The 20,233-nt window shown below is 33.7% G+C and overlaps 1 protein-coding gene across 1 annotated transcript in view; it reads left to right on the top strand.

Annotated features, from left to right (window-relative positions):
* Window positions 1–20,233, top strand: part of LOC117181158 — a 74,878-nt gene that overhangs the window by 25,595 nt on the left and 29,050 nt on the right. The window contains exons 5-6 of the mRNA XM_033373725.1: window positions 4,857–5,378; window positions 9,042–9,380. Of these exons, the coding sequence (XP_033229616.1) occupies window positions 4,857–5,378; window positions 9,042–9,380 (861 nt within the window). The remainder of the gene's footprint in view (window positions 1–4,856; window positions 5,379–9,041; window positions 9,381–20,233) is intronic.

The following is a 20,233-nucleotide window of genomic DNA, read 5'->3' as shown; positions in this document are numbered from 1 at the left end:
GAATTTCAAACAACACAATTAATTTTTGATAAAAAATGTCATACATAGTTGATATTTCAATCAAAAAATTTTAAATTTTAAATAAAAAACACTTAAATTCATCTGAAAAGACGAACTGTCCAAAAAATACATCATTTTAACAAAAATATCGAGATTTAGAATAAGAATTATCAACGAAAATTATAATATGTAGTAGATAATTAATCTAAAAAATATTTTAAATCAAATAGTTGAATTCATTCAAAAAGACGAATTTTTTACAAAAGAGTTGAATCCTCAATTACAACAAATTTCAGTTTTAAACCAAACATTTGCAATTTTAAATTAAAGAAGAGTATAAGACTTCTACCAATAGAGATGATTTTTTAAACAAAAAAGACGAATATTCTACAAAATTGCAGAATTTGCAACTAAGAAAGATTTTTCAGTCCAGAATAAAAAAAAAGTTTATGCAAATTATAATTCGAAAGAAAAAAATGTTAACATGAATTACAAATTTTAAGTAACTATAGCAAAAAGTTTAAGAATATTTTATAGATGTTCGGAAATCTTTCAAAGCTTTAAAATGTTTTTAATCTCTTTAAAAATCCTAAATACATTTTAAATTTACACGAATTGTTCCTAAAGAAAGTTTAAAAATCTTTCGTAATCATTTTTGACAATTTTGGAAGGCTTGTAATTTTTTAAATCTTTTTAAATATGATTTTGTATTATTAATTTATAAGAACAAAGAATCGCTTCAAATATTTCCGGGATCTTAGGAATATTTTTTTATGATCTTGAATCCTTTCAAAAGATTAAAATTTTTTTTAATTTCATTTCGAAATCTTCAAAAATCTTCATTTTGCTCTAAGTTTTTTGTGATTTTGTATAATTTTAACAAAATTGTTCAAATATCTTTAAACAATTCAAATTTTTTCTAAAATTTTAAAACAATGGTGCAAAAGTAAAAAATTCATTTCAAATCTTGCCGATTCTTTTTTGATAATATTGGAAATATTTTGCAATGTTTTTAAAGCATTTTAAGTATTATCTTAAAATAAATGTTTTAAAATAAAAATTCATTAAAAAGTTTCTGTGGAATCTTAAAAAAATATTATTCGATTGTGACCTTTTAAAATGTTTAAAAAGCTTTCAAATTTTTTATTTGAAATCTTCAAACATCTAAGTTTCTCCAAAAACACATTTATTTTTGTCTGCTTTCAAAGCTTAAAATTTATAATCAAAACTTTTAAAGATGTTAAAATTCAGAAACATTCAGGAATATTTTTTACCTTTAAATAATGGTTATTTTTTCATTTTCAAAACATTTCATCAAAACATTTAAAATAAAATATTTTTGTCCATATTATTAAAGAATCATTTGTACAATTTAAATCTGCTTTTTCAGATATAAATCCTGAGAATTAAAATTAATTATTTGAAAATTGCGATTTACAAAATTCCTGAAAGTTCGAAAGAGCAAATTGAAAACAGGAATGTCGACCCTACCTGGAAAACCTGGAATTGTTAGGGAATTTTTATATACCTAGAAAAACCTGGAAATGTCATGGATTTTTTTTGAAAGTCAGGGAATTTGTTCGAGAGCGTGCTTAATTTTTTTTTAATTGCAATATAAAATTGAACAAAAATTATTCTTTATTTGTAAAAGTAGCTTTATATGACCTTATTTAACTATTTTGTTTAAAATTCGCGTTGTTAAAATTGTTTAGTTTTATTCAAATCTTTTTGATTGAAAATCAAAATTGAGCAATCATCGCTTTGGTTGAAAAAGGAAATATTTTATTGAAAATTCCTTTTTTTTTCTCAAAATAAATCTGTTATTGAAAATTTAACTATTTCAGTTGAAGTATGAAACATTTTGTTGATTTTCAATAATGAATTTTTAATTAAAAATGTAACTTCAATTTTTGGATCATTTAGTTTAGAATGCTTAATTCGAAAAGCTTTCACTTTAAAAAATTTCCATTTTAGTTTTTTAATTTTCAAGCATATATTTTAATTTAAAGAATTTCAAAATGCAGTTTTAAGTATTAAAAAAATTCAAATTAGAAGTTTTTGAAAACGGAGGTTTTTAAAATAAAAAACAGGGTGGCCGCTGGTCCGGAAAACCCGGAATTTTACGAATTTTCAGAAGAAAAATCTACCCAAATTCGATTTTAACCGTTTTTAAAATAATTAAAGTGCAGTTTTGAGAATTGACACAATTAAAAATTAAAAGCATTTGAAGTTGAAAATTTTTGATTAAAAACAGTTTTATTTTATCAACTGTAAATATAAATATATAAATAATTTTTTTAATGGATCTGTACTCTAAGTATAGAAATCTGAACAATAATTGATTTGACCAAAAAATTCTAGATCCCTTCAAAATTTAAGAATTTCCAGATTGTAACTGTTTCAATCCGAAAGTCTTGATAAGAATTGAAATTAATATATAATTTATTCCGATAATTTTATTTTTATATACAAATTTTCATGATTTATCAATAATATATTTTTAATTCAGAGTTTCAGGTATTCCTTTATATTATTTTTGTATATTAAATTTAATAAATAAATTTATTAATATATTATTTATATTAATTTTTTCAGCTATTAAAAAATGTAAACCTGCGTTTTACTATTTTCAACTTAAAAATAAATCCATAATGATATAGTCATAATTAAAGGTTTTTATTAAATTTAAAATATTGTGAGTCAAAATTATTTAATTTTTATACCATCTAATTTGAAATTTCTTAATGTAGAAAAAGAATAAGTATTTAATATTAGCGTTACAATTTTAATTGTTCTATTTAAAAAGTATTTAATTTATAAGTGAAACTGGTAAATTTTGCGGCATAAATAAAAATTGAACACTTATTATTTGTAGAAAAAATTGGAGTAATTTTAAGTCACATATAGAAGTTTTGAAAAGATTCAAAATTAATTAAAAACTTGAAATTATTTCAAGTAATTTAAACGAAGTGCGTTAAAATTTTTTTCAGGACTTATAAATATATTTTAAAATTAATCGAAATATTCCTACAATTTTGGAAAATCCAGCAAATTATATGAAATCCTTAAAAAATCTTCCATGTTCTTCTTTGATAATTTTTTTAAATTTCTTAAAATCTTCTTAAACCTTCTGTTATATTAAGTTTTAAAAGCGAAAAATCATTTTCAATTTTCCTAACGATCTTAAGAAAATTTTTATTCTTTTGTAAAGAAAATTTTTATTCTTTCGTAGTCTTTAACAATTCTTAAAAAAATCTAAATTTTTTGTTTGAAATCTGCAAAAATCTAAATTTTATTTTAAATTCGGCTGTAATATCTAAATGTAAATCTCTTAATATTACTCTAATATTTTTACAAATAATAAGTGTTCTATTGTAATTTATAAATTCAAATTTTTTTTTTAATTTGCAGGATTTTCTAAAAGTTATTGAAAAAATGCAATTGATTTTGAAATATATTTAAAAGTTCTGACATTAAATTCAAAAATGATTTAGAATTTGGAAAAATTTAAAACCAATTCTAGATTTTTCAAGTTGTTGAAATAAAATTTTGAAGCTTTTCAAGGATGCCTAGACTATTTAAAATAAAAAGAATTCAACTTCTAATTTAAGAACTGTTAACTTAAAAAAATTATTTTTTAATTTTTAATGTTATAGCTTAAAATTTATTAAAATAATATAATTTTGAAATTTTTTAAAGTTCATTGCTTGATTCTTTAATTTAGACTTTAAACTCTATAATTTTTTCAAAGTTCTAAATTTTTCAGTTTATTTGCATTTCACTTAAAACTGTTTAATTTAAAAGTGTTAGTACCTTCCAGTTTATACGTGTAAGTTATTGAGCATTTGAATACACAATTTTTGAATTGAAAACTTTTAAACTTCAATTTTAAAAATTTGGAATTCAAGGGTTCCAGTTTGAATGCTTTAATTTGCTGTTTATTACTTAATATGGGAAAATGTTTAGAATATAGTTTGATTTTTTAAACTTAATTGGCCCTGAAAAATATTTGCGAACCGAGAAAAAACCGGGAAATGACCGGGAATTTTGTCCTTTGATTAAAATTGCCACCCTGAACTATTCCAGTTAAAAATTCATTGTTTTAGTTAAGAATGATTCTTTTTCGCTAAAAATTCAATTGTATGTTAAAAATTTTTTTTTTTAGTTAAAAATTTCGCCGATCAAAGTTTAAAATTATATTTTTTGTTTAATTGAAATTTTTTTTCGACTTATTTAACTGTTCCATTTTTGGTTGAAAGCTGATCTTTCCCAGATGAAAATTAAACTATTTTATTGAAAATTAATCTTTTTTAGTTAAACATTCAAATATCTATTTGAGAATTGATGCATTTTATTGAAAAAAAATGATTTTTTATGTAGAAAATTAATGTCTTTGGTAAAAAATTCCCCTATTTTGTTAAGAATTCATCTATCTTGTTAAAAATTCAATATTTAAAAATTGGAATTAAAAATTTATTTGAATTATTCTTCAAGTTTATAGACTTTAAGAGACAAATTTAAGAAATTATTAATTATGTTTTGAGTATTATGCAATTATCAATTAATCGCTGGTGCTAATATATTTAAGAATATCTTGTAATATAATCTGTCAAAACTTTCTAAATTAAACATATTAATTGAATCCTAGAAACTGAAAAAAACAACATTATTTATAATAAACTCGCGAAACTATACATATTCCCAGTCGATTATTTGAAAAAATGCGGATAAAAATGTCAGGTAATTTCTCTCCAGGATTAGAGTAAATGAGTAGACATCCTGGATTTTCAATCTCTGAGTTCTCAATGCAGATTTCAAAGATTTCAACTGAATTTATTTTCTTTTCTTTTTTTCAGGTGATTCTGGAGTCATCACCACCGTTGAGAATGGCGGCACTCTTGGCTCCCGGAAGGGTGTGAATCTCCCAGGAGTTCCCGTCGACTTGCCCGCGGTCTCCGAGAAGGACAAATCAGATTTAACTTTCGGCGTGGAGCAAGAAGTCGACATGATCTTCGCCTCGTTCATCCGTGACGCCTCAGCCCTGACCGAGATCCGCGCCATCCTCGGCGAGAAGGGAAAGAACATCAAGATCATCTCGAAAATCGAGAACCAGCAAGGAATGACCAACCTGGACGCGATCATCGAAGCCTCCGACGGTATTATGGTGGCTCGCGGTGATCTTGGAATCGAAATCCCTCCCGAGAAGGTCTTCCTCGCCCAGAAGTGCATGATCAGCAGGTGCAACAAAGTTGGAAAGCCTGTGATTTGTGCCACTCAAATGCTGGAGTCCATGGTCAAGAAACCACGTGCCACCAGGGCTGAAACATCTGATGTTGCCAATGCTGTTTTGGATGGTGCTGATTGCGTCATGCTTTCTGGTTAGTTAATTAATTAATTTTTTTATTTTAGGCTGCTTCCCAGGGAAAAACGAAACGATTGAATGGAAAATGTTTTCAATTTTTAACTGGGGAATGAGAGTGAATTTATTTTTTGACCGGGATTTTTGCGAATTTTCAAAAGAAAAATCTGCCAAAGTCCGATTTCAACAGGTTTTTAAATAACTAGAGTTCAATCTTGAAGATTTAAAGAATTAAAAATTAAAGGAATTTAAATTTGAAATTTTTTTCGTTAAAAACAGTTTTATTTTATGAACTGTAAATATAAATTATATAATTAATTTTTAAATGGATCTATGCTTCAAGTATAAAAAACTGAACAAAAATTGATTTGACAAAACAATTCTACATCCGTTCAAAATTTGGAGAATGTCCCGATTGAAACTGTTTTAATTCGAAAGTCTTAATAAGAATTGAAATTAATATAATATTATTTATGACGATATTTTTATTTTTAAATCGAAATTTTAATGATTAATCAATAAAATATTTTAGTTTCAAAATTGTAGGTCTTTATATTATTTTTACATTAAATTTAATTTAAAAAATTGATTCATATATTATTTTTATTATTTTTTTTCAAACATTAGAAAATGTGAACGTGCGGTTAAAACTTTATAAACTATTTTCAACTTGATAATAACTCCATGATAATATAGTCATAATCAAAGGCGTTTATTAAATTTAAAATATCGTTTAAGTCGAAATTATTTCATTTGAAATTTTTTACTTTAGAAAAATAATGTAATATGAACTTAATTGTTTTACATAGAAAGCTTTGAATCTCTAGAATTTCAATGAATTTCTAAACTTTGAACGTTACAATTTTAATTGTTATATTTTAAAAATTCATAATTTTTCAAGTGAAATTTTTAAATACTGACGTGTAAATAACGATGGAACACTTATTATTTTTAGAAAAAATTAAAGCAATTTCAAGAGATATTTATAAGTTGAGAAAAGATTTAAACTTAATTAAAAACTTGAAATGATTTCAAGTAATTTAAACGAAGTGTGGTAACATTTTTTTCCAGGACTTCTAAATCTATTTTTAAATTAATCGAATTTTTCCTACAATTTTCGGAAAATTCTGCAAATTAAAAAAAATCCTTTAAATGTTTCATGTTCTTTTTTTTTATCATTTTGGAAATCTCTTCAAATCATTTTCAATTTTCCCAGGAAACTTAAGAAAAAATTTTCTTTCGTTTGAAGTCTTTCACAATTCTTAAAAAGATTCTAATTTTTTTGTTGGAAATCTGCAAAAATCTACATTTTGTTTTAAATTCGGCTGTGGGTATTTGCACCAAAATTTCGGTACGAATAAACGAATTTTGTCGATACACAAACTTGGTTTAAATTATTTTAAATAATTTCAAGTTTTCCTCTAATTTCAATATTTGAAAAAGTGTAAATATCTCTTAAAATTACTCTAATTTTTTATACACATAATAGGTGCTCTATTGTTATTTATAAATTTGAATTGAAGGATTTTTTTAATTTCCAGGGTCTTCTAACAACTTGTAGAAAAAATTCAATTCATTTAAAAATATATTTAAAAGTTCCAAAAAAATTTCAAAAATTATTTTTAATCTGGAAAAATTTAAAACCACTTACACATTTCTCAAGATTCCGATTTTTCCTACCAATAAGAATGACTTATTAGTAAAATTGTTGAATTCTTAATCGAATAGTTGCATTTTTTTAACGAAAGATTCAATTTTTACTAAAATAGATGAATTTTCAACCAATAAGTTTGACTTAACAAAATTGTTGATTTTTTAACTGAATAATTGCATTTTTATATTAAGAAAGATGAATTTTTCACTAAGATAGATTAATTTTCAACTGATAAGTTTGAATTTTTAACAAATTGTTGAGTTTTTAACCAAGTGGTTGCATTTTTATTTAAGAAAGATGCAATTTCTAATAAAATAGAGGAATTTTTTAAATAAAAGACAAATTTTCAACAAAAAAAGTTGGATTTTCATCCAAAAAAGGCTTTAGTTGACTTAGCAACAAAATATGTATTTTAAACAAGTAAATTTTCTTCGAAATAGTTGAATTTTCTACCAATAAGGATGACTTACTAATAAAATTGTGGAATTTGTAACTATATAGTTGCATTTTTATTTAAGAAAGGTGCAATTTTTACTAAAATAGAAGAATTTTTGATAAAATTGTTGAATTTTTAACCGAATAGTTGCATTTTTATTTAAGAAAGATGCAATTTCTACTAAAAGAGAGGATTTTTTCAAGTAAAAGACAAAATTTCAACAACAAAAATGTTAGATTTTCATCCAAAAAAGGTTTCAGTTGACTTCGCAACAAAATATGAATTTGAAACAAGTTAATTTTGTTAAAAATGGTTGAGTTTTCAATCAATAAGGATGACTTACTAATAAAGTTGTGGAATTTTTAACCGAATAGTTGGATTTTTATTTAAGGAAGCTGCAATTTCTACTAAAATAGAGGAATTTTCAACTAATAAGTTTGACTTTTTAACAAAATTGTTGAATTTGTAAACAAATAGTTGCATTTTCATTTAAGAAAGATGCTGCTTCTACTCAAAGAGAGGATTTTTAAAAATAAAAGAAAAATTTTCAATAACAAAAATGTTGGATTTTCATCCAAAAAAAGGTTTTAGTTGACTTGGCAACAAAATATGAATTTTAAACAAGACAATTTTCTTCGTAATAATTGGGTTTTCAACCAACAGTTGAATTGTTTACCAAAAGGGATGACTTTTTAGCAAAATTGTTAATTTTCCAAACAATTGATAAAATTTATAACGAAAAAGGTAATCTTCAGGAGAAAGCAACTGCAAAAAAAAAATGAAATAGAAATATAAACGAAAGGTAAATAAATTACTAATAACCATATTATATCAGGGTTACCAAAATCTTACATTTTTTTGCACATCCCTGATTTTTTCCTGTCCAATAAAACTCCCTCACTTATTTCAAATTATGAGTAAGAATTTTTTGTAGGTCTTACTGTCTTCATTAAATTAAATGAATAAAAAGGAAATTACTGGAAAGTCCGTTTATTAATATTCTGATGTTTCAGCCTTCACTGCGTGCCTTTTTCGGATAATCTTTGCTTATTTTCTTGTAAAAAAAAACAAGAATATTCAATTTTAGAGTCAATAATCAAAAAAAGTATCATATAAAAGCCTCATAAAAATTGAAGAGGCTTTTTTTGCGTAACTACATCGTAATTGTTGGAAAAACAAAATCTTTATGAAAGACCGTAAGACAGTTTTTTCGGAAGACCGTTAAGAACTACAAAAAAATTCTTAATCATATTTACATTGACGGTCGAAGAAAGGATTAATTTGATACATATCAAATCTACTTAATAATTTTTTTAAATCCTTGTTGGCTGGTTTTTCGTTCACTCTCCAGGTTTCTTTGGTGCTGAAAGTTAAAAGTTATATTACGTTTCTATACAATTATTTCGATTTATTTGTTCCATTTGCGAGTTCCCAACAATTACTTACATGAATAAAGGACCCGCCTCCCCTTATTGTCACAAATGATAATAAAATATCTCCCCATTGAGCTGTTACGTAATTAAAGTACTGTCCCAAACTAGAACAAATTGAAGTCGTTTTCGAGATTGAAAAAAGGGGGTTTTGAATTTTAGGCGAAACTGCTAAAGGAGAATATCCTTTGGAATGTGTTCGTACCATGGCCAACATCTGTAAAGAAGCAGAGGCAGCGATTTGGCAAAATCAGCTCTTCACTGACCTTACTAGGAGAGTTATTCCCCCAATTGACGCTACACACGCAGCAGCAATCGCTACAGTCGAAGCCGCTCAGAAATGTCTCTCCAGTGCGATCATTGTGATCACAACTTCAGGAAGATCTGCACATCTTATTTCAAAATACAGGCCACGTTGTCCCATCATCGCAGTCACCAGGTTCCCACAGGTCGCCCGGCAGGCACATTTGTACCGTGGAATTTTGCCACTTCACTATCCAGGTACGAATCTACGGAAAACATTTTTTTTCTTTCGTTAGAAACTCTATTTGATATGATCTTAAATGACAGGCTTGAGAAAAATGAGTCAAAGTAGGCGCTGTGCGTCTAGAAAAAAGAGTTATGTAGCTTATTAAGAGGTTAATTAAGTCTTTTAATTTCTCCCCCACTTATATTTTCCCTCCTCTAACCTCACTCCATTCTTTGCCCCTTTCTCCAACTTTTTCCTCCTCTACTTTCCCTTCTCCTCGCTCCAGAAACTAACACTCTCCTTCCCCTACTGCCCTTCCCCATTCCTTACTTTCTCCTCCCTGCTCACCCACGTTTCTAATCATTTCCCTAATTTCTCTTCATTTACGCTCACTTTTCCTACTTCCCCTGCCCTAAATATCCTTCACTTCCCTAGTTGTCGGTCCTACTTCTCCTCATTTCCCCTACTTTACCCACTTTACCATTCCCCCACTTTACCCTACTTATTTCCCCCTATTTTTCCATACTTCCATTTCCCCAATTCCCCTACTTCGTCTCCCTCATTGTCCCTCAGTTCCCCTAAATAGCTTCTCATCCTTACTCATAGTGGCCGCTGGACCGGGAATTTTACAAATTTCTAGAAGAAAAATCTGTCAAGTTCGATTTCAACAGTTTTTAAAATGAATTGTGGCATTGTGATCTTTCTTAATTATGTTAACATTCAGTTTAGAATACGTAATCTAAAATCTTTTACTTGCAAAATTTTCCATTTTTATTTTTAAGCGTACATTTTTAATTTAAAAAATTTTAGAGTGCTTTCTTGAATACTTAAGCAATTAGAAACTAAAAGCGTTTGAATTTGAAAATTTTTGATAAAAACATTTTTATTTTATCAACTGTAAATATGTATAAATAATTTTCTTTAATGGATTTGCAAAACGATTCTAAATCAGTTCAAAATTTAAGAATTTCCTGATTTAATGTTGAAAAATAAAGGGTTTCAGTTTGAAAGTCTTCATATAAATAACAACTTAAACACTTGTTATTTGTGGACGAAGTTTAAGTAATTTTAAGAAATGTTTAGAAGTTTTGAAAGATGCTAAATTACTTTAAAACTTGAAATGATTTGAAATAATTTTAGCGAAGTATGTGTACCGACAAAGTTCGGCTATTCATACCAAAATTTCGATGCAAATATCTAAAGGGTAATGTAAAACAAAATGTCAATTCTTGCAGATTTCAAACAAAAAATTTAGAGGCTTTTTAAAAATTGTAAATAAATAATAAAAACATTATTTTAAGTTTCTCAAGAAAATTGAAAATGATTTTTCATTTTGAAAAATTATTTTAAGATAATATTTAAAGAGTTTTTAAAATATTTTTTAAAAATTGCCAAAAAAGTATCTTGAAGTTTTTGAGAAAGTTTTTTTAAATTTGCAAGATTTTGTAAAAATTGTAGAAAAAATTCGATAAATATATCTTAAAATTGTTTGAAATATTTTCTTAAAATAATTTAAAAAAAAATAAAAAATCATTCCCAATTTTCCTAGGAATCTGAATTAATGTTTTTATTCTTATAAAGCCTGTCATAATTCTTGAAAAACTTCTAAATTTTATTTATTTAAATCTTCAAAAATCTACATTTTGTTCTAATTAAGGCTGTGGCTATTTGCACTGAAATTTTGATATGAATAGCCGAATTTTGCCGGTAAACACATTCATTTAAAATTTTTTTTAAAACTTCTAAATATCTCTTAAACTTGAATAATAAGTCTGAAATTGTTATTTATACATTACAATTTTAAGGATATTTTTTTAAATTAGACGATTTTCAAAAAATTGAAGGAAAAATTCAACTAATTTTAAAAGACATTTAGAAGATATGAAAAAATTTCACAAATAATTTGAAATTTGAAAAAAAATGAAAACAACTTCTAGATTTCTCAAGATTTTGAGATAAAATTTTGAAGTTTTCAAGGATGTTTAAACTATTTAAAATGAAAATAATTTAACTTCTAATTTAAGAAGTGTACATGTACAAGGACCTTTTTATCAATAATTTTTTTTGAATTACTTTTTATTTGAAATTCGAAATTATTTATTATGTTGTAGGACCTAATTTTGACTCACGAACAAAAAAAATGTTGTAATTTTTTATTAACATCCGGCCGAGATATGGGCGATCTGAATAAGCCATGTGAAAAAACGGTCGCCATGATATCTCAAATTCGGATCATCTGAAACACAAAAACCCAATTGATTCTTACAGAGTCCATAAGTGGCTATCGTATGACGTTCAATCATGAATCAATATTTATAAATAAACAAATGGTGAATTAAAATTTTTTTTCGATTTTTCAACATTTACTCTGTCAAATTGTTATTAAATATCCATGGAAAATCATGACCAAGGGCCATACGATAGCCAAGTACCAGTACGGTGACGGTATGGTGCTTCGCAAAGGAGGCTCTGGATGTAGGAGAGAGAGAATTAAATTTGTGTTTGTGGTGGAGGGGGGTAATGTGCCGGCAAACCTTAAATTGGTTGGTGAGTGGCCGCCCTCGAAGACTTTTTTGTTTTTTTTTGCCTTCTTTTTTCTTGTTAGAAAACGAAAACCGAAATGTTGTTCAGAATGGCAGATTGCGTCTAGATGAATCTACGCCCCGGAATCGTGTTGGAGGAGATGGTGGTGACCTTAAAAATGAAGGAGAGAACGTCTGCAGCGTTACGTGAACGAAAACAAGAAGGATGTCTACTGATCCTGGTTCTGCGGAGGAGGCAGTAGAAATACTCCACCTGAACGGAACTGTCGGTAAGATTCTGCGGCGGAAATACGTATCGCGGCTACTATACGCCGGATCATAGCCGGGTACAGCGACCCGGGCGGCCCTCTGAGCGTCGACCTGACGCGCCCGCTCCTCCTGGGCGGCATGACGTACTAACTGGTCCTCCTCAGTGGCCATGAGTGGCTATTCTTCCTCGGCGGTCCTGCGTGCGCGTTTCTCGGCATCGCGACGTTTCCGAGATTCGGTTGTAGCGAGTTTTCGCGCTGCTCTCGAACCTTGACCTTTCCTTTCCCGTCGTTCATTGATGAAAAGTAAATCCTTGGCGGCCCAGTGTGCTCGTCGTTGGCGCGTGCGACGATTAGGACGCGGTTATCTGATGCTCCCTATCATTAAAGGATTTTGCGCGTTCCACAGCCCGTGCACGTCTATGCACGGCCCGCGATTAAGAAACGGCATGCGCGGCTTCTCTTTTTTCGGAAAAATCAGGCTGACGGCAGAGGTGGTGCTAAGCTGGGCAGGCTGGCGACTTCTATACAGAAAGCTGTCTCCGCCGATGCGTCAAGGACCCAAGCTCGTGGGCCGATCTCGCGCGGCTCGAAACGAAACGCGCTACCACCGTACTTAATTCACTTCAACACTCACTGTAGTTGAACCCGGAGAACGCGAAAGAAGAAACACTGTAACTTAAATACAAAACGAAAGAAGCATGGTAACTTTAAGGCAAAACAGAAGAAACCCTGCAGACCCCTACACGAACGGAAGACTCGCAACTGAATGATGTTCCCGGCGATGATTGCGTAGACTGTGATAAGGATGATTTCCACTGGATGAATATGAAGTGAATCGGATGTGGTAGGTTGAAAATGAAGTGAAGAGGAAGGCTTATACTTTTAGACTTGCATTTTTTTTATTCAGCGGAGAGAAGACAGAACGAACGTTCTGACCAACTCTGAAATTGTACAACGACTGCAGGCTCGTTCAACTCAATAAGGGAAAATGGCGAATTTTTAAAACTTAGGCGCGGGGGGTTGAGAGGCAGCGAGGGGAGTCAAATTAGTTCTCCTGACCATCGCAGATGGCGCTAACGCGAAACGAGGAGGGCCACACCTGTACGCAAAGTAAAGTGTTTGTTGTCATATGATGCATGATGCACTGGTGAAAGTTAGAACATTATTAAAAATGGATAACAAAAAGTGTACAGTGAGTGGTTGAGAATGTAAAAAAGTGAATGACTAGCAAGTGATAGGTCTAAGTTCCCAAAATGACGTTCAGTGGTCTTAATAAAGTGGGTGCAAGCCACTAGAAATGCAGTTGCAAAAATGCACTTCTTGAATCGTGATTTAATTATTTCTTCTCACTAAAAATAAGGGAAAAATAAAATTAATGAGACACAACAACGGAGAAATAGAATACTAATTATCTTTCATTTCTCAATTTGCGATTCTTATTTACTTCATTTTGTCTTTATTTTTCGTTTTTCTTAAACTATTTTGAGATTCAACACATATAGGGACGGGGCATATAGATACACATGCATCAACACGTGGACGCTCGCCGAAGTTCTCCAGCTGATCGCAAAGTATGCTGAATGTCTTTATTTATTTTCCACGGAGTTGACTGACCCTGAACGATTGTGCTTATTCTACTCTACTCTATTCGACTCCCGGCAGGCCGAACGCGGAGGTCTCGCAGCGATGGGAGCGCCGACGAACCTGCCGATTGGCTGAGAAACGACAACGAAGTCGCAGCCAAGCGGTGGGGACAGCCACCCAGGCCCACTGCACGAGCCTTCGCGCGCCAGCCGCCATTAGACCGAAAAATTACTATTTCCTAGTGAACTTTAATTAGTTATTTAAAATATAAAGAATTTTAAATTATGAAATTTAATTGCATGACTTTTAAATATTCTATCTTCAATCCCGCTAGGTACAATAGGACGATGGTTCGGGGTTATTTGTTTATAACATTAAGAGAGATGATAAAATAACAATAAAATGTAGAAAATCCAATAGCTGTCTGAACAGTCGTCGCATTACCTGCTAAAAGTCCGCTGGATGAGACGAGTAGTCGTCATCCGTCTCCTCCCTATCGATGGTTTCGATAGGGTAAACGCCCTTTTATTCGTCGACGCTTTCAGCGTAATTTGGACGCACCTGCTCGGCGGCGCCCTGCTCGTCTAGAGCGAGCGTGATGTCTTGCGTCTCGCCGATCTCCTGGCTCACAATTTCCGGTATCACAGCTGGTTGTCTCAGTACAGGTACCAAGGTGCTCCCATGCCCCTTATGGGCCACGTTGTCCTTTCAGATCCAATGCACGTTACCAATTAGGTGGTCTAGGACCTAGAAGATCCAAAGTCGGGCTGGAGCTAGTTTGGCGTTAAAGCCGGCTGCCTTTTTTGAAAGCTGGTGGTTAGGCACATAACTCTATCACCAGGGTAGAAATGTGGCAACGTGGATGCTGCAGCTTATTTCTGTTAATAATCAGCTTGTCGTATGCGGGCTTCATGCTCACGGTTGTGTCTTTTTTCCGTTGACGGATCTTCAGGAACCTGTTCTAGGCTCCGTTCTCCTGGGTGAAAAATGGTTCGGCCCATAAGGAAACAACTAGGCGTGACTCCTGTTGCTGCGATTCTTCGCCTGCGGAGGCCGAAAAGTAGCTCCGGTAAGTGTTCATCCCAAGTTCTTTGGTTGCCCTGGTGTAAGTGAAGCTTTAACCCCTTCTTTAACTCCTAGTTTCTGCGTTTAGTGGGGTTAACACGAGGGTGGTAGACGGGCGTAGTCCACCGCTCGGAACCCCACCTCTGATTGGCTTCGGCCCAAGTGTGGCTAATAAACTGCGGCCCGTTGTCGCTGAGAACACGGCGAGGATAGCCGTATCTGTTAAAGACCTTTACGATTTTTAAAATTATTTTCGGGGCATCGGATGCTCTTAGAGGAAACGCCTCGACCCATTGGATAAAGAGATGAGTGACGACGAGAATAAATGTATTCCATTGGCTGGTACGGAGATACGGCTCCAAGAGATCCACGTCAACCGTATCCCAGGCTCGTTGTGCGGGACGTGGACGTTGGTTGTTTGGTTGTCGGTTAAGCACCGGTTTGCAACAAATGCATAGGTAGCAACCGGCTACGTAACGACGAATCTTCCTATTCATTACAGGCCAAAAGAAGAGATCCTGTATGGCTCGTATCTTTTCTTCGGCACCAAGATGACCTGCGACTGCAGCGTCATGGTAGTCCCAGATCACTCGGGGCTGCTAGCTTTTTGTGACCTGCAACCTCCATTTTTGTTGTCCCTCGTCGATTTTCCAAAAGCCTTGATCGGTCATTCTGTTCCGATTCAAGAAAAGGGACTCCTCGGGCGTGTGATTCGTGGATCGTTGGAGCTCGCGCAAACGAATTGCGTCGCGAGTGATGACGGGATCCTCCTGCTGAGCGTTTATTATTTTGTGGAAATGGGGTGGCCGTCCTATTGTACTAAGGACCGGAATGGCTTGTGCATCTTCTGCTCGTATACTGGCGGCTGTAGGGAGCCAACATCACTGCCAGATCTGGCTCACCAGGGACTACTCGTTATGATTTGGGTGCCGCGACAATGCGTCTGGCAGCTCGTTTTTACGAGGTACGTGCTCGACGGTGCGTGGAAACCTATTAAGGAACAGATTCCACTGAGCGAGTTTGTCCCTGGTATCCTTCTGACGCTCGAGCTACGTCAGCGTTTTGCTATATGTTCACGAGGTAAAGGGTCGATTTTCGAGGAATGGCCGGTAACGCTTAATCGCCCAAACGACCGCGAGGCAGTCTTGCTCATTATAATGGTAACTTGCCTCGGTTTGGGAGATTTTCGGATAGAAAAATACATTATTTGTCGTTTTCCTTCTGGTTCTTCCTGCATTAATACAGCCCCAATGCCACGAGCACTGGCAACGGTCTGTAAAATGAAGCGAAGCTTCATGAGGTTTTAGAAAGTGCCCGTGGTATTTTTTTAACCGAATGGTATCACCCTAAATTGGAACTGCCCTCCTCCGGGCGTTGGAAAGCGCTATACTGGCAAGAACCTGGCGAAATAGGTACTGCCAGTATTCGCTCTTTAGATCCAAACCTAAAGTGGAGAATATTTTCGCCGTACCCTGATCCTTGAGAGTCTCGTTGATTCTGAGTAGGTATTGAGGTACGTCAACCGTCCTACTGTTCAGCTTACTATAACCAGCGCAGAAACGGTAATCGCTGTTCTTTGCGGCGATTGCGATGGCTGAACTGAAGAGGGAGGTAATGTGTTCGATGATGCCTTCTCTTAGCATCTCACGAACCAGAACGTCGATGTATTGACGCTTTTCGTCTCAATAACGACGAAGGGTCTCAAAAAGGATGTTCGTCCTTAACTGGATTGTGTGTTGAATATTGGCCAGTCTTGTTTGAGGGCTGAGGTACACTCACTGCCGATCAGTGGTACCGACGTAGATACAATCGGCCACATGGTCGTGGGTAACCTTGTGTTGTTTCAGCCAGCATCGACCGACAGTTAGTTCGGATCGAAGCTCTAGACTGATAAAGAATGTGCTGGGATATTTGACTTCTTGTAGGATCGGTTTTAGCGTCATCGAGCCGCTCAATTTGATGGTTGTACCTACGGCAGCTTAGAGGGCGTGAAGGGAACTAGACGTCCGGTTCTGCAGCTCGGTGTTTTATCAGAATGGATTCCTTAACAAAATTCTCCGACGCGAGAGTATCGATCTCAGAAATGTGCGGATACTACGCTTAGGACGGTGGTGCGCTGGGCACGGCTTCGGCCGCCCGGTCTCGCCAGTTTCCCCGGACCGTGGTATTTTGACGGGCCCTGATAGCGGGATATTTGCGATGAAAATGACGCCCCGGGCAGTAATGGCACTGCGGCGAGGGTCTAATGCTCGGGCGGGCACCGTTGCTGCTTTAAGGCTGCTGCGTCGCGGTGGCTTTTTTACTCTGAGAAGGCTCACGGCCGGCCTTCCAGGGATTCTATTTTGCTTCCTCGGAGAGCCAGGAAGTATTTTTTCTCGCGGAAAACTCCGACGACCTCTTTTTTCGCCTGTTTGGTGGCTTAAAGCTGAACGTGTAGCTTCTTAAGTGCTGTTACGCTTGCGAAATGTTGTGTGAATAGACTGCGAAATTTGGTCCATGGTAAGGACAAACTTTTATAGGCCTGGTACCATTTTGAGACTCGGTCGGTCAAAGATTGGGTTACCATCCTTGAACACAAATTCTGATCGATGAATGCCTCTGCGAAGTAGCGTTCGCGTTGGTTGAGGAACTCCTCCGGATTCTCGTCATCCATGCCAGAGAAGTTCGGCACAGCCACATCTAGTGTGCGTATTGCCCGCATACTAGATGTACCGGACGAACCGTCCGTGCACACACACGATAACGAACACGGTTCGCTTCTCGAAGTCAAGAAGAGCCATGTCAGGCCTCGTGTGTTCAACAGAAACAATTGTCGAGATTATAAATTTCCAGTATATGCGGCACTTCTCATTCTCGACAATTGACTCGTCCCTAGCAGCATTTAGAGGAGCGATATTAAGGTTGATGCCGTAGGAGTGACAGATATAGTAATAAAACACTCTTAGTGCCGCATTGTGCCACTGGATGTAGGTTGTTCCCGTATGAGTTAGACAACTAGATATTATGTGTACCAAATGCTCGGGGTGTGCATGGCACGCCCTGCAGCTATCATCGGGAATGTCTTGGCTCAAAATGTGGCGACGGTATGTTAAGGTGGAAATGACACCGTCTTGACATGCCAAAATGAAACCCTCCGTGCCAGACTTCAATCCGGGTGATTTAAGGAAAGCGAAAGTTAGCCCACACGACATTGACTTATCCTCCACATTTCTGTGGAAGATGCCGTGAATCCTCTTATCGAGAAACTGTTCACGGAAGTTTTTCTCTTGTGCTTTCTTAATCCAGGCTTTCAGGAGTGAGTACTTAAAATAGATAAGATTTGGTGCATTTTGCTCACCCCTAATACTGAAGTTAAGTCCAATTGTTTCAGCAGCCTCCTCTGCCGCTTTGTACAGAAACGCTCCTTTATCCACTTCTTCGTGCTTTCTGACCATTTTAAGGAGAGGGTCTCTTCCATTTGCCACTCTATGTGCTGTACCCAGAATGATCCAGTTGTGAAAACATTCAAAATTCAATATTGCGCGATCACCTTGACGGCGTGAGATGTAGAGTCGCGGAACAGAAGATTTCAAATGCATGCTTCTGTTCATGTACATAACCTTTGATGTCCCGATATCAAGGGATTTGAGCTCGTTCTTCGTTTATGGTACCACTCCAAATGAATAGAGTACTACCGGGACGGCAAACATGTTTTTTGCAGATACTTTGTTCCTCGCCGACAGTTCGGAAGACTAAATGTGCCGGATAAGACGTTTGCATCTGCTTCGGAGATTATCCTTTATAGATGTCACACCCTGAACGCGGCTCTATGGCACGCCCAGGTATGTATAAGTCTCTCCAGCGGAAATGTGTCGTATAGCGCTTCTATCGACGAGCTCAGGGTCTTCAGGGATGCCAATAAGTTTTCCCCTCTTCAAATAAACCTTGGCGCATTTTCTAACCCAAATTCCATTCCTATTTGCTTAGTATATCGTTCGACAGTCCCTAGAGCTAGATGTAGTTGTTCTTTGTTTTTAGCATAGATCTTAATATCGCCCATGTAAAATACATGAGTGACCTTGTACTTTCGATCTGCAGGTTTGCCGCAAAAGTACCCGTCAGAATGGCGAAGTGCTAGAGATAGTGGCAATAATGTGAGGCAAGAAACGAATGGGCTCATGGTGTCGCCCTGAAAGACACCTCTCTGAAAGGTAACCTTGTTAGTTGTCACACGATTTTTTCCAGATGAGATAGTAAATCTGGTTTTCCAAAGCGGCATCAATCTCTTTATACACCTAACTATTTGCGGATGAACCTTTAAGATTCCCAAAAGACAGATACTAAAATAAGTCTATGGGAGGTCGAATCGAAAGCTTTCCGATAATCAATCCAGGCCATCGATAGGTCACGCTGGTTAAAAATCTATTTTCATGGTCGAAAATGATCTTTTTCTTTGCAAGTTAATATTTTTATTTAAAATTTTTTCTTTTCAGTGAAATATTTAGGTATCCTTGACTTTGCTGAATTTTAAACTCTTGTTAAAAATAAATTTTTTTTGGTTAAATAATTCATCACTTTAATTAAAAATTAATTTCTTTGGTGAAAATATGAGCTATTTTATTAAAAGTTTCTTTTTCTTTCCATGAAAAGGAATTTTTTGCCGAAAATTTAACTATTTAGCTCTTCGTAGGAATTAATCTTCTTGGTTGTAAATTCATCTAGCTGGTCTTTTTTTTAAGGTGGTTTTTTTTTGGAATTTTTTTTTTCAGCACTTAGGTCAAAAAATGAACTATCTTCTTGAAAATCTGTCGTATTTTGTTGAAAATTAATGTTTCGACTAAACATTGAACTATTTCATTTTTTGTTCAAAATTGATATTTTTTAGTGTTAACTTTAGATATTTGTTTCAAAATTAATTACTTTTGCAATTTTTCACTCTGTTGTGTTATGAACGTCATGAATTAACCCCCTTACCTTACACTTGATTCCAGCACCCGTAAACCGCAGACCAGTGCAAATTGGGATTTAACAATTACAGCAGCTGATTTATAGATGAAAAAAATGTTCGAAACATATAGATAGGTACATGATTTTAGGGCAAAATTTCCCGTAGAATACGCTGCTGCAATTTAAATGGAAGAAACAAAATGTTATGTCATGAAAAATTGTTATAAACAAATGATGTTTTTTAAAGTGATTTTTTTCTTTGAAATACCATATTTTTTCATTTCAATAAAATTCAACAAAACCAACGCCTTTTCTTAGTTCAAACATCGTGTTTAAAGGGAAAAACAAATAAAATTGATCAAATCATACTAAGTATTTTCCCGTGATCCCGAAGATACTATATTTTCGAAAAGGAAATTTCGTGATTTTAGAGTGGACAAATAAGAGTGAATATATTAAATAACAATAAAATTTTATGAAACCATTTATTTAATAAAAACGTTTGTGAAGTAATAA

This window comes from Belonocnema kinseyi, chromosome 10 (genome assembly GCF_010883055.1).
Source record: "Belonocnema kinseyi isolate 2016_QV_RU_SX_M_011 chromosome 10, B_treatae_v1, whole genome shotgun sequence".
Lineage (NCBI taxonomy): Eukaryota > Metazoa > Arthropoda > Insecta > Hymenoptera > Cynipidae > Belonocnema > Belonocnema kinseyi.
Note: the sequence above shows the minus strand (reverse complement) of the source record. Positions and strands in the feature narration are given on the sequence as shown.